Raw genomic sequence first — 15,380 nt, 5'->3', positions numbered from 1 at the left:
ACTTTGACAGTTTGACTTATTATAGAGCCTTTATATTGTACTGATAATCGCAATTAGTCGTATCTAATAATAATATATACTATTTTATGTAAATCACCAAAATGTTGTTGTTGTTGTAGTGTTGTACGTTATGTTTATGTACAGCTAAGTTACACGCAGAGCCGCATTTAACGGGGGGCAATCGCCCCGGAGCGGTAATTTTAAAGGTAATTTGATGGGCGGCAAATTTTCAGAAAATATATCATAATATACGTTCTTGTTACAAATTTCATACTACAGTTTTAAAATAATATAATTTTAAAAATATGAATACCTACCGATAAATAATATTTACCAACAGGCAACAATTCAAGAATAACTAAATGCAATATAAATATATAATGCATCACAGCTGTATGCACTGTGCCTGTGTTGTTTATAGCTTTTAGTCTATAGCCCAATCACAATGGAAAGCTGTATGATCTAATAACAATTGTTTGAAAGTTATGAATGGACAATGATTTATTTTTAAACGTTCAAATGTTCAATACAAAATAGTAAAATACGTATTTGATTAATGATTATATTTCATCATCAATAGTCGACTCGGTCTCAACCTAATTTCAACAGATAACAGTGTTGTGTTTGTGACATTCATGTTTACAATTTACCCTTTAATAAAATTATTAATAAATATAAATATTAAAATATACTATGCCATGGACATTAAGCGAATTAAGTTAAGTGGTGCAGCTGACCAAAAACTAGCCAAAGAAAAAAGAAAAATAATAAAGAATTGTTTCAGAAAATTCCAAAACTTCATTTTTTTTCACTACTAGAATTGTATAAAATGCGAGAATTTATTTTTATATGAATTTAATTTTTTTAAATCAGATATTAACTAATCTAAATATTATTTACATTAGTAATAGCCGGAATTGAACTCCTCAGTAGTTCACGAAGAATATTTTCAAACGTGTTTACTGGCTTTTCGTTTATATTTCTAAAATTGAAATACTGTTGAGTACAAGTAGTACAACCAATGACACAATAGTTACTGAAATTTCTGAAATTATTATGCAGTCACATAATTTACAAGTAACAAGTATATAAATAATAAATATAAAATAATTTAATACAATATATTTATAAATACGGATACAGGACATGGGTTGTAAAAATGTGAATAAAAATATTATTTTAATTATAAAATAGTTTGTATAACATTTCTAGGGCATTCCAATTAGGGCAATATTATATTGTGTATCAAGTTAAAGGAATTATAAACATACGCGTAAGTACCTATATCTATTAACAGCCTTGTAAAGTACCTATTTGATTAAATATATTTAAATACTTTTGTAGTATTTTAAATACTGCATTAGATGTATTTGTACTTGAAATTAAAATACTTAAATAATTCAAAACAATTATTCATCAGTCATAACTTGTCAGATTAGTTCTAATAATATACCTACTTCTAAAACCTCTATTGGAACCACTACACTTGTTAATCAAATAAAAGCAGTTTTGAAAATAGAATATACCTCTTAAATGAATAATTCTTTACTTAGTAAAATAATTAAATTTATTTTTGATTTTATTAACAACTGTTTAATTACCTAGTAATAAAGTATTTAAAAATTATTATGTAACACGTTTTCATGTTTCAGTATAAATTTAAGAAAGAAGTACAAAAAGTTCTAATAAATAATATTAATATCTACCTAATTGAATATTATATTACTTACCTTTACTTAATACCTATTTCATATAAATTATCTTGGGTGGTAATCAACTTTGACAATCAATACTATATCATAAATAATATGAATATTTTTGTTGAGTTTATCGTGTGAACAAATATTACTATGTATAAAAAAAACCATTTTAATTAGATACAATATTTTTTATTTACATTTAAGAAAAAATAAAAATAAAATATACCTTTATTTATACAACATTTTTATTTTAATCTATTTAATTATACAATAAATTTTATTGTGTCATAATTTAATGTTCTTTTAAAATATTACTTTTTACTTAATTATTCCCATCCTATTATTTATGTTTAACTGCTTTGTTATTTATTAAGTAAAATTTAACACATCATTTTAATATCTTTTAGAATTGTTTTTTTATTTAATTATTTTAAGTAAATGGTAATCTTATTAATAATCAATACATAATTAATATAACCATTATTTTTGTGTTTATGGTGTTATTGAATATATATTTTTATTTGTTCATTCATATATATATATTTAGCTATTAAATTCATAATTCTTTTTCCAATCGACTATTATATACTTTCTTCAACAAGTATTTTAAAAAAGACGTTCAATGATATGGTATAATTTTTAGAATATATTGAAATATGGAAAACTATTATATACTGAATGTATTAACCCAACAGCCATTAGGAATATTCTTATACTTACTATTAAGCATTGTACCACGATCACCTATACGGCTATACAAACTTGTTTGGTGTTCTTAAATAATTATAAAAAGACAGAGTTGATCACATGCATTGTGTAGTATGTGGCCTCACCACCTGGGCCGTCCCAAAAGACAAATAATAGGGGGAGGGGGCTTAATTCAATATTTTGTCAACTCTAAAAAAACAATGTTATCGCATCCCTCAAATTATTATTATTATTATTTATTGACATACATCTCATAACATAATAATACATGTTATTCAGTATTTATAGCTCTTCATCAATACATGTCAAAACATTTTTGGTATTGATAAAAACTTGCAACATACAATTTTATGAGTATTTAATCACTAATAGTAAATAATAAATATGTATGTATCAAAAAAATATACCATTTTAAAAATTCAATTCATCTTTGTTTTATATATGACCACTGTATTGCTATTTTACTTATATCAACTGTATCCAAAATATCTTTTTCAATACTTAACAGCATTAGGGAGTCTAAGTTGTCTAGCCTATTGTCTGTCATTGTTGCCTGTACAACTTTTTTCATCCATGCTTCATGGGAATACTGTTTTCCTACCCCTTCTGGAAATTAATTAACACACAAAACAATATACAATATACAGAGTCAGTAACCAAACTATACTCTAGCATAGAATGTTCTTTTAACCATATAGGATAGAAATTTTTTTTGTTTTAATGAATCAATATCATTGTTTATTGGATATTTTAAAAGTCTAGGTTGGTGTGGACCCAACAATAAAAGATATTGCCTTTGTGTTGAAGAAGTAATGTCACTTTGCTGCCCTGGGTCATATTCAACAAAATAATTTGGTTCAGAAACTGAATGTTTATGGATCTGGTAAGTTGTCTAATACTACTTTGGCATTTTTTTTTAAACATTCTGATTTAAATTTTATTCTGTTAATCACTTGTTGATGTGTTAACAAAAATATAATATAATTTAGTAATGAGTCTTCTTAAAATTCTGACAGCAAAGTATTACACTCATTTGAATTTGACACTAAGTTGTCCATTTAGCCAGCACATAACAACCATAATATTTCTTCAAAAATGTTATCAATATGTGTTCAATAACTTGTTTAGAATTCTTAAAAAAATACATATAATATAAAAATATACTAATATAGTAATACTACTAATACTATATGTAGGTACCTATTAATATCTTATATGAAAATAAACAAAATTTAAATACATTTAATTATAAATTATAAACATTGGTTATGTTCAGCTAGCAGTTACAAGTCCTACAAACATTTAATTTTTTTAATTTTTGATTCATTCATAACATTATTCTATAATATATTTGAATAATAATACATTTTTTAAAACATATTTTGGTATTTTTATGCATTTTTAATGAGAATTATAAATTATTGGATATAAATATATAATCATGCATAATAAATCCATTATCAATTAATGATTTATTTAATTTGTTTTAAATATTAAAAATTTAAAAACAATAGGTTCTTACCTCATATTTAGAATCAACATTATCTGTTTGAACAGTAAAGTCTAATTTCTGATTTATCCTTAAATAGTTCTTCAGAATTATCATAACAGATTGATGAACTTGAAGAGTTTTTCTAAAATAAAAAATATATAAAATTAAAATAATTAAATGTTATCTCTGGGGCATCACTCATCATGGTCTCTTATGGTAGACATGTCAAACATAAATTATTGCTCAAAATTCTTTTTTTTATGCCTGTGGTCATCAGTCATCAGTCATTGAAAAATAAAAATAAAAATTTTTATTTGGTATCGTAACTATGTAAGATTTGTGTTAAATATATTTTGGTATATACATATTAGTATGTACATTTCCTGTGATAATATTATTATACATTTTTGTTTGACGGATGCAAATGAGATTTGCAGTGAATATCCTGAAATGGTTTTCGAGTTTTTTGAAAAACGTAGCATTTATACCTGGCAGAAACAAGTTCCTATTAATTTGTTATTTCTATGTATAAGAAATATTACTAATTTAATTAAACGCCTTATACATTTGTACATATTATTATAGTTTCTACGTGGCCCACCTTAGTATTTTATTTAATATATTTGTATAGAATAAGTAAAAAAGTTGATTAAAGTTGCTATATGGGCTCTCGAAGTCATGTATTCGAGAATTTTATCAAATACACTGTACAATAAAATTGTATGTAAAATATTTTTTCTATAAATAGTCAGTTATATTGCCATATGCGTTCTCTCATGGTAAGGTGGAAGAAATGTGGCTTCGAAACGACGGAGCGCGATCATTCGGATACGCGAGCCGTATGCGTTCTCTCGTGGTGTTATGAGTTTATGACCTGCTTAGATTTGAAGGGTAGAACACGATTGAGAACAGTCCTTATTGGCCATATCTTTTTTAATAACACTATTGAGAACGTTTTTACCTGTTAACTTTAATGCAACGCATTGATTAAAAATACAAAATAGTATATCTGATATTAAATTTTAATATGATATATTATTAACATTTGATATAGAATATTTTATCATTTAAAAAATATACAAACATAAATTATTTATCAGTTTAAGACACAATTAACATTTTTTATCAATATAATGTTATTATACAGCACAGTTATTAAAATACTATGAGTACAAAAATATGTACATTAAATTAATAAAGACTCATTGTTATACAAACATTATATTTTACAGTTCGATAAAAATAGGATTTATATAAAAAAAAGTATCTTTAATTTAAGAAAACGCATAAAGAAAACAATTTAAACATTTAGTCAAATTAACCAACAATATGGCTTTAGTTCAAATCTACATACAAACTCGAGTTATATGCCTTATGTATATAATATTGTTATATATACCTATTTATAGTTATTAGATGATAAGCAGACCTCGGGACTTTTAAGGATTACTTTTTACTAATTGTCTTAAAATATAGCAGAGTGCTATTGAAGTGTATATCATGTTAAAACACACTCAATTATAAAATTTAAAAGTGCTTTTTTTGTTTTTTTAACAATTTTTTAAAATATTTTTTTTCCAGTTTTTCTGATTATTTTTGCTTTTTTAACCAGTTTTTCTACTTTTTATGGTTTTTTTAGAAAATTCCCCGGAAAATCACTCATGCAATCTATTGTTAGCACATAAATTATTTATCACCACAGGGGTGTATGGGTATGTCGTTTTTTTAATTATATAATGACAATATTAATATAATTGAAAACAACCCCCCCCCCCACATCGAGGGGTTTACTGAAGTTAAAGATTCAATCATTTTTATTGCTTCATGTAAATAATACAATCTTGGAATAAGAAAGCAATAGTTACTTAGTTGGTTTAGATAAGCTGAAACATAGCATAGTGGTAGAAACTGATAGTGTTTTTTGAAAATTCAGTTTTTGAAAATAATATGTTTTGCATAGAAACGCCCAACACATAAAGATAAACAATATATGATAGATAATATTTAATTTTAATTTTCATAGTGTTAAATATTAAACACAATACATCCGGATTATACTTGATAACATATTTTTAAAAGTAAAGTACTGGAATTATGTCAGGCTTCTCTGACGATCTTTCAAGTAAGTAGTTTTCAAACAACGTTTAGTACTTTAGTGTAAGTAAAATACAGTAGATTCTCGTTATATCGAATCTCGAGAGGAACAGGAAAAAGTTCGTAATATCGAGTTTTGAAAATTCTTAAAAAAAAAATGAAAAATTAGTAAAGAATTTGAATGTTTAAAATGCATAGTTAGAATACTTTAAGTAGTTACTACATATACCTAAATATCAATAAATTACTTATAGGCATTTTAAAAACAAAAAAAAAAGATAGGCAAGTGGGTATCGCTTTGCTGTATAGTAGATATGAAGAGTAGGTCACTATAATGGATGTGTTAAATTTGAATGCAATGACAGGTATCATTGTACACAAAAAACGATTCTGAACGGAGATGATTTGTCAGTCTATGATAATGAGTAGGATATATTATATTATCATACATATTTAAATTGTAATATGTTGTTATTTTACGCGATTTCGTAAAAAATTAAATTTCATACACTTATAAAATGTTTTCTATATTCACGCTGGATTTTTTTTTTTTACAGTTACTTCAAGGAAAACTTATGGATAACCTTGTATTAGGTTTTTTAACCTTAGGTATAAATCAAAAAAATTTTACGAATTTTTAACTTCAAAATTCCTTGCAAATTTTCGTGATTTTGATATATTTATTAAACTTTTAAATCCTTATAAACAAAAATTGTGACTAACAATTTTTGAATTTTTCTACAATAAGTACAACTTATAATAAGCCTTGTATTAAATTTTAAAGATTTTTTGGACAGCCAATTTTTTTTATAGTCATTTAAAAAAAAACCAGAAAAATAGAAAATTTAAATTGTCTATAAATAGATTTAAAAATATTTTAAAAATTTAATCTTAAATAGATAATGCTAAGTCGCTAATATAAACATTTCGTGAAAATTTCAAGTATTTACAATGATTCGTTTTTGAGTTCGGAGTTACAGCAAAATAAAAAAATCGATTTTGTCAAAAACTGATTGTGCGTAAGAATTCCCATTTTCCGTCACTTTTTTAGGGTTTTTCCTAACGATTTTGAAATCTACTGGACATTTTTTTCTTTTGACCCCCTAAAGTACCAACTAGATGAATTTTCCTTTTCAAAGACGGACTGGAGTCAAAAATCAAAGCATTATTTGAAATAACTTAAATAACTATTATATAAAAAAATATATTTCTACTCCAAAACGCGATGACAGACACATACACAAAAAAAAACATACATCATTGTAAAATCAATACATTTCTCACTTCATTCAGAATCTAAAATTTTATGAGCATATGAAATTTATTTTTTTTTTACAAAATCGCGTAAAATAACGATATACTACAATCTAAATATAGGTAATAATATAATATATCCTAGACTGATAAATCATTTCCGTTCAGAATCGTTTTTCGTATACAATAATACCTAACCTAACTTAACCGGTATTATTGCATTCAAATTTAACAGATCCATTATAGTGAACTACTTTCCATCTCTACTAAACAGCAGAGCGATACCCACAGAACCCAATATTTTTTTTATGTATAAAGTAAGTTCAAAAAGTGTTCTAACTCCAAAATTGGTATTTACAATTACATTTCGTTTCTAGATGATGACCCCGTAATAGTATGTGATAATGGTTCTTATTCACTGAAAGTAGGTTATGCAGGTGAACATTCACCTCAATTAATAATCCCAACTAAGCATGGAAAACAACGGAAAGAAGTAAGTAATCATTTTTGTAAGGTGCAAAATTTAATTTATTTTTATTTGAGATATTTTTAAAATTAAATCTTTGTTTCATACACTATCTGGTAAATTTATCTAAATAATATGTAGATTTTTGACTTTCGATAACTGGAGGATTATTAGATTAATCGTATAAAACGTAATATTATGTAGCAAATACATATTACATAGTATACGTATACATTTAAAAAAATATAATACTAAGTACGGCCATTGCGAACTGGCATATAAAAATGTTGATAATTGCTTAAATTATTATGTTGTATTTAACTATACAGTATACCAATAACAATATTGAATATAACATATACGAGTACATTTAGTACGTTAGTATTTGACAAGTCAAAATCTCAATAAAAATACTATCGATTTTCCAACAAAATATTGAAGTAAAACAATTTAAAATACGAAATGGGAAATGGGAAAAATAGTCATGGCCGTTTTGCCGTGGTATTATTGGTAATTGGTAATACATATTATATTAGATTTTACATTTTTACTTATCTTATTTTAATAGGAGGCTACACCTACATGCGTTATTCTTATCTCTGTCTTACAAACGTTAAATAAATTATTATTATATTTCTTGAGTTTTCAAATTTCTAATTAAATACTTAATACAAACAAATATAAATAATAATATTCGGTACCATGTACCTATGCACGATTAATTTATACATTTATAAAAATTATTTTTTTTTTAACCATTTTTAAGTTGAGGTAATTAAATTAATTGTACTCGTATTTTAAGTACCACAACCTATTTATTCTATTTATAATTTTTAAACTTTTATAAAACTGTCATGTAAATACAATTTGTTGTAGTCATTATTAGTATAATAGTATATATAACATAAATAACATAAATAGGTACCTGTAGACATTAGATATACGATCTAACGTTACAACTCACTAGTAGTATTAAAATAGGTAGATTCTTTAATGAGGCATTACTATTTTAACATACCTATAGGTAAAATTTTTTATTTTCAAAATTATAATGTGAAATTTATGTTTTTTGTAAGATTTAAATTTGATATTTAAAGTTAGGTGTTAACTGAGTAATTAAATATTTACTTTGAATTTTTTTTCAATATTTTATCAAAATTAAATTTCGTTGTAAAGATATTTTCATAAAATATTTCTTTAATGATATTATCAGGTAAATGACAACTGATTATTAGCTATTTTTACATATATCCAATACATTTTGCAATGTTACATGTTATTATGTTAAAGAGTAATACCTATTGTCATCATTGCACAGTGGGTAGACATTTGGTCGAACTTACATTAATATTGTATTAATTATCTCAAACATAATTAACCTTAGTGCAGCATTTTGTATACATAATCCAGAGATTCCTAACCAGGGTGCTGCAAAATTATTTGAAATTTATTTTTAGTCTATAGGCCATAGAGCATAGGGTGCCTCCGGATTTTTAGAAAATGATCAAGTGTGTCTGGGAACCTCTGGCATAATCAATGATTCTACATCTTTATATAATTGAAAAAAAATATAGTTGGATTTATTAGAATTTAGATCCAAGAAATTATTATCATATCAATTTTTTACGATTTTTAGCGTATAATTAGCAAAATTATATAAATCAGCGATCGTTTTATTACTCGCCAAAATAACTGCATTATCATTAAAACTATATAATGATTATATTACACAAATTTAATTTTAGTAAACTATTAGAATAAGAATAAAAAATAAAAGTCTTAAAACTGTCTTATGTGGTAATCTGCAATTTATAGGTAACCAAGCTCTTGAAGTACTAGTCACATTACCAAGTCTAACAGCTTGATACCTATCTACTAAAAAAACAGATTTTATTATTTGTTATGTAGTACCGGTTCACCTTTGTTACCACAATATTCTATTTTTCTTATAACTTGGAAGTAATTAAAATAATTAACAGAATCAAATGCTTTTAACATCTAAAAATATACCAATATTTTTTATTTCTTATATTTGTGTCTAAACTTAGTACTAACTAAAGCATAATTTGTCAATTTACCTAGCAAAAAAACCAAACTGATTTTCAGACAAAAAATTATTTTCGTTAAGAGGACGTAGTACCCGTATTGTGTTGTCTCGGTCTTACACACGTGAGACATTGCAAATTTTCGTTCAGAAGTTTCAATATTTTACTGTACTGCTGTTAGTTTTGATATTGAAGTGACCTATCATAAAATTTAAAAAAAAAATGAATTTATTTCTAAAGCAATTTTATATTTATCTATTTATTTATAATATACGCCAAATATGAGCTCATTATCATATTCAATATAGTACTTACATTTTAATTATAATACTAATCTTAAAATATTATATGATAATAGATTATTATAGAAAAATAATTTATTATTTTATTATCTTTATTATAATTACTTCTTCCAATTATTGGACTGTTTATTTGTCTTTTTAATATTCAAATTATCATGTATGATATTCCAAATGGATTTAATGTCATGCTTAGCTAATACAATTTCTTTAATTTATCTAATACCAGAGGCGGATCCAGAGGAGCTAGGGGCCTAGCCCCCACAGACCTTTTCGACATTCATTTTACTTACAACAAATATTTTAAATTATGTGATAATACGAGGTTTTCACCAGTCACAGGCATCGATGAAAATAGGCGTCACGTGTATGTGTAAAGGCGTAAGATGACTAATCGGGTACGCGCGTCACACGTACGACGTGAACGGACTCAGGCGGGCTAATCGATGGCACAGCGAAAAGGGGGTAAAAGTTCTGGAATAATCTTTTTCATTTATTGCGCACTCGCGCGAATCGGTTCGGAAGTCAAAAAGCGGTATATCTTAAACAGATATAGCGTAATAATTCGTTTTTAAATTGAATATAACAGACGTTTTTCATAAAGTCTAATTGCTATAATAATAATAATAATAATAATAATAATAATAAAATCAAACCATATACCTATATAATAAATTTCCCGAAAATACTATTTATATGTATAAATCACGAGCTCACAATGGATATCCAGAATAATATTTTTGCTAACGAAACAACTAGCGAAAATGTACAACTGCAGGAAACATGTATGGATTAACACAATGGTATATATTTGAGTTAAACGAAGGAATAGAACGAAATACAAAAATGCAATTAATTAATGATACACGCTACATGTGCTTGACGAAAAAAATAAAATAAACTTCATATTATATTATTTGTCATGTTAATTTTTGATATAATATAAGATACACATTTTATTAAATACTTATAGATATTTGTTATTGGTTCATGTTCATATTCAAAAAGCTTATGTTTATATTTTAAATTTAATTAATTGTTTAAATAATATTAAAACTTTATATTTGAGATTTATTTTTTTAATTAAATAGTATAAATAATAACTTGTAAGTGAAACAATTAATGAATTGATTTTAAAATAATGTAGATTATTTTAATTGTTTTATTGTATTTATGTGACTGTCAATTTTCGGGGCAGTAAAAATATTTCTAATTTATACTTTGATGGTGGTTTCTTGAAGGAAATTCCTAATACTTTTCAAAATAACCATGAAAAAAAAATTGAGAAAAAACTACTAACCGTAAACAGTACTAAGTATAGTTTTTTTATAAACATTTTGATAATATTTGATATTTAAACAAAGAATAATTATTTTAGTAATTTTTTGTAATTAAAAAATATTATTAGTGAGTACTTGGAAATTGTTAACGTATATTATTATATTTTATATAAACAATAATAATATATTTTCTAATGTAGTACTTTTGACAAAAATAATTAAAACTAACGTATTCCTAATTTTAAAATAAATTATTCTAATAGCAATATACATGTATTTATATATCATAAAATGTACTTAAAGAGTATAGAGTAAAGACTGACGGAGCATTTTCGCTTCTTTTTTATATGTAATGATTTATCATTGAATTCAAATTTTCATATTACAGTGACTTACTTACTCTTTATTTATTATGAGATACACTCGACACCTATTGTACTGTAGAGTGGTTAACTACTTTCACCTTTTTTACTTTGAGAGTGGTTATGGATAGAAAAATGTATCTAGTTTATTGTTTAGACAGGTACAAAATAATCGAGAAAAACAAAAAAAAAAAATTAAGGAAAAACGGGATTTTTTTTACTAAACTAATTTTTGACTAAATTGATTTTTTATATTTTGATAACGAATAATCGCAGAATATTGAAATTATTACCAAGTCTTTAGATAATCATTTTTTTATACATGGTATATTTTTCAAAATATTTTGACTCCTATTCATAGACAATTAATATTTTTAATTTTATAAATATCGATAAAAAATGTATGAATAGGTAAAAATGCTTGATAATTTAATACAAGGTTTCTAATAACTCGTTCATTTACCAAATTGTGTAAATACTTGTAATTTGTAGTTGTTTATATTTGTCATTTATCAAATTCAATACACATAATATATTATATTTAAAAACAAAACTAGGTATTAACAAATTAACACATACATTTCTTAGTTTAATCATAGTTAGAAAAATAATTCTGTATAAAATACTCGCTTGTTTTTATATTAGTTTATCATTTACGTTTATATTAGATTGTCAAGCTAGGAGATTCGCAAAGGACCATGTATGGTGGTCAGTTTGCTAAAGATAACCAAGGTGTTTTGAGTATAAGTGATCCAATAAAAAATTGCATCATTACTGATTGGGATGCTATGGAAGATGTTTGGTTCCATATGTACTACGAACAATTGTTGATATCACCAGAAAATTATGCGATTTTACACACAGAACCATCTCACAATCCAATTCCTTGTCGTGATAAACTTTTCGAGGTTAATATTGTATTAAATATATTATTAAAATAGATATTTGTTTAAAATATAATAATTACACTAAGATAAATCATAATAAAATTACACTAAAATGATATTAAAATATTTAAATAATTGCTGTTGGTAATTTATACTTTGTAAAAAAAAAAATAGAAAATATAATAATAAATTAATTAAAATATTATAATATAATTAATATGAAATTAATACTTAGATATTAGAGTAGGAATTTTACATAGAGCAGAAAAATAATGCCATTATAATATTTTAATTTAAGATATTAACTAAAATTTTACAGTATTCTGATATCCGTGTTTTTGACTAATTGCTTTTTAGATCATGTTTGAAGTGTTTAATGTGCCCAAAGTGTTGTTGATGAACAAGTCAACACTTTGTCTATATAGTTGTGGTGAGACCACTGGCCTGGTGGTCGATTCTGGGTACCAAAGTACACAAGTCGTTCCCATTTACGAAGGATATCCGATTCCATCAGCTATGCGAAATATGCCAGTTGGTGGATGGCACTTAACTCAATTTCTGAAGCAGATGATTAATGATCGAGGTTATAGCTTGACCACTACGAGAGACTGGGAAAGGATTAAACACATGAAAGAAACATTTTGCTATTGTGCTATGGACTTTCAAAAAGAACTAGCAACGTTTGGTAAGGACAAGGAACAGAGATACACGCTGCCGGATGGAATGATAGTCAACATCAATAATGAAGCGTTAGTATTTTATTATGGGCTTAAAATTAAAATTAAAAAGTTCGGCAAGTGGGTACTACTCTACTATACAGTCGGTGTTCAGTGAATCACTATAACGGATGTGTTAAATTTAAATTCAATGATATCTCACGGAATACGAATAACGATTCTGAGCGGATACGATTAGCTTATTATATCGTTAATAAGTTATTACGCTATTATCATGTTATTTTTTTATATTGATATTAGATAAAGTAATTTATTTTACTAATAGTAATACAGTAAGACCAGTATAGGTTGAATTAATGTTTTAAAAAAAAAAAAAGTGGGTATCACTTTGCTGTATAGTAAAGATGGAGAGTAGGTCACTGGTCACTTTAATGGATGTGTTAAATTTGAATGTAATGACAGGTATCATTGTATATGAAAAATGATTCTGAACGGAGATGATTTGTCAGTTAATGATAATTAGTTGGATATATCATATTGTTACACCTATATTTAAATAGTAATATATCGTTATTTTACGCGATTTCGTAAAAAATTAAATTTCATACGCTCATAAAATGTTTTCTATATTGACGCTGGAATTTTTTTTTACAGTTACTTAAAGAAAAGCTTATGGATAACCTTGTATTGGATTTTTGAACCTTAAGTATAAATCACAAAAATTTTATGAATTTTCAACTTCAAAATTCCTTGCAAATTTACTTTAAATGCTTTTAAACAATAACTGTGACTAACGATGTTTGATTTTTTTTTTTTTACTACAATAAATAAAATTTATAATAAACCTTGTAATAAATTTTAAAAAAATGTTGAAAAGCCAAATTTTTTTTATCGGCATTTTAAGAAAAAAAACTTAGAAAAGTCGAAAATTTCAGTTGTCTTTAAGTTGCTTAAAAAAAATCAAAATATTTTGAAAATTTAATCGTAAATAGATAACTATAATACAAACATTTGGTGAAAATTTTAAATATTTACAATGATTTGTTTTTGAGTCACAGAAAAATAAAAAAATCCCGATGCTTTTGAAAACTACTGGATATTTTTTAATTTTGACCCCCAAAGTACTAACTAGATGAATTTTCCTATTCAAAGAGGGGCTGAAGTCAAAAATCGAAAAATTATTACTACTCCAAAACGTGATGACACAAAAATAAAAAAAAACACACATCATTGTAAAATCAATACATTCATCACTCCGTTCAGAATCTAAAATAATATTAATATTAATATTTGATAATATCATTAGGTATGTGTATAAAGTATACAATATAATAATATAGGCTGACATTGCTATTAAAGTAATTTATATTATTATAAATAATATCTCAAAATATATTATTTACTTGCCTGTTAGTATTACAGTTGGACTAGTTAGTTGATTTAATTTTTTCTGAAAATATGGTACTTATTATTTTATTAATATTTATTTAATTATTATAGTATTATATTTGGCTGTATGTAAATTGCGACAAAAAAAAAATTAACATTATATAATCTGCGACAAAACCAATAAGATGCATTATATAAATTGCGACAATTTACTTTATAAATATAATATTTAGATACTATGTATATACCGTTAGATAACATATATCGGTATATATATGCATGATGCATAATATATACCTATGTATTATTATATACTTATATTTAAGTTTTAACACAATATACTAAATATCGGCTTCTTCACAAGTACAAGATTATTACAAGTTAGATTAGTACGTGTTGTATCGTGTAATATCGTATTTAAAACGGAATTTACAAAAATGTTTAGCCAAAACGGCAAACAATTATTGGTGCTGAACAATTTTAAGTTTAAATATAATTCCAAAATAAGCGATTATTCAACATAGATTTGCTCAAAGAAAACACGCAGAGCCAAATTGGTCTTAAACAACGAAAATATTAGGTACTCTACCAGAAAAATCATTTTAACCATAACATATATATCTAATTAACGTATATATGTTATTATATCAGTAATTTACATTGTATTTATATAGTATATATATATATATATATATTATATAAATAAAATAAATTGTCACAGTTTGTA

The 15,380-nt window shown here is 24.9% G+C and overlaps 1 protein-coding gene across 1 annotated transcript; it reads left to right on the top strand.

Annotated features, from left to right (window-relative positions):
• Nucleotides 1–5,994: 5,994 nt before the first annotated feature.
• Nucleotides 5,995–13,421, top strand: LOC113557575 (actin-like). Its single transcript, XM_026963151.1, has 4 exons — nt 5,995–6,022; nt 7,626–7,741; nt 12,369–12,608; nt 12,945–13,421. Exons 1-4 carry the CDS (start codon nt 5,995–5,997, stop codon nt 13,419–13,421), a joined length of 861 nt encoding a protein of 286 aa, XP_026818952.1.
• Nucleotides 13,422–15,380: the final 1,959 nt, after the last annotated feature.

This window comes from Rhopalosiphum maidis, chromosome 3 (genome assembly GCF_003676215.2).
Source record: "Rhopalosiphum maidis isolate BTI-1 chromosome 3, ASM367621v3, whole genome shotgun sequence".
In the NCBI taxonomy this organism is placed as follows: Eukaryota; Metazoa; Arthropoda; class Insecta; order Hemiptera; family Aphididae; genus Rhopalosiphum; species Rhopalosiphum maidis.
This window is presented reverse-complemented; position numbering and strand designations above follow the sequence as displayed.

Bases quoted from the DNA above. Each gene is read 5' to 3' on its own strand.
- LOC113557575 (XM_026963151.1), top strand. From the start codon at position 5,995: ATGTCAGGCTTCTCTGACGATCTTTCAA. The intron at 6,023-7,625 runs GTAAGTAGTTTT...TTTCGTTTCTAG, and splicing joins CTTCTCTGACGATCTTTCAA to ATGATGACCCCGTAATAGTA. The intron at 7,742-12,368 runs GTAAGTAATCAT...CGTTTATATTAG, and splicing joins ATGGAAAACAACGGAAAGAA to ATTGTCAAGCTAGGAGATTC.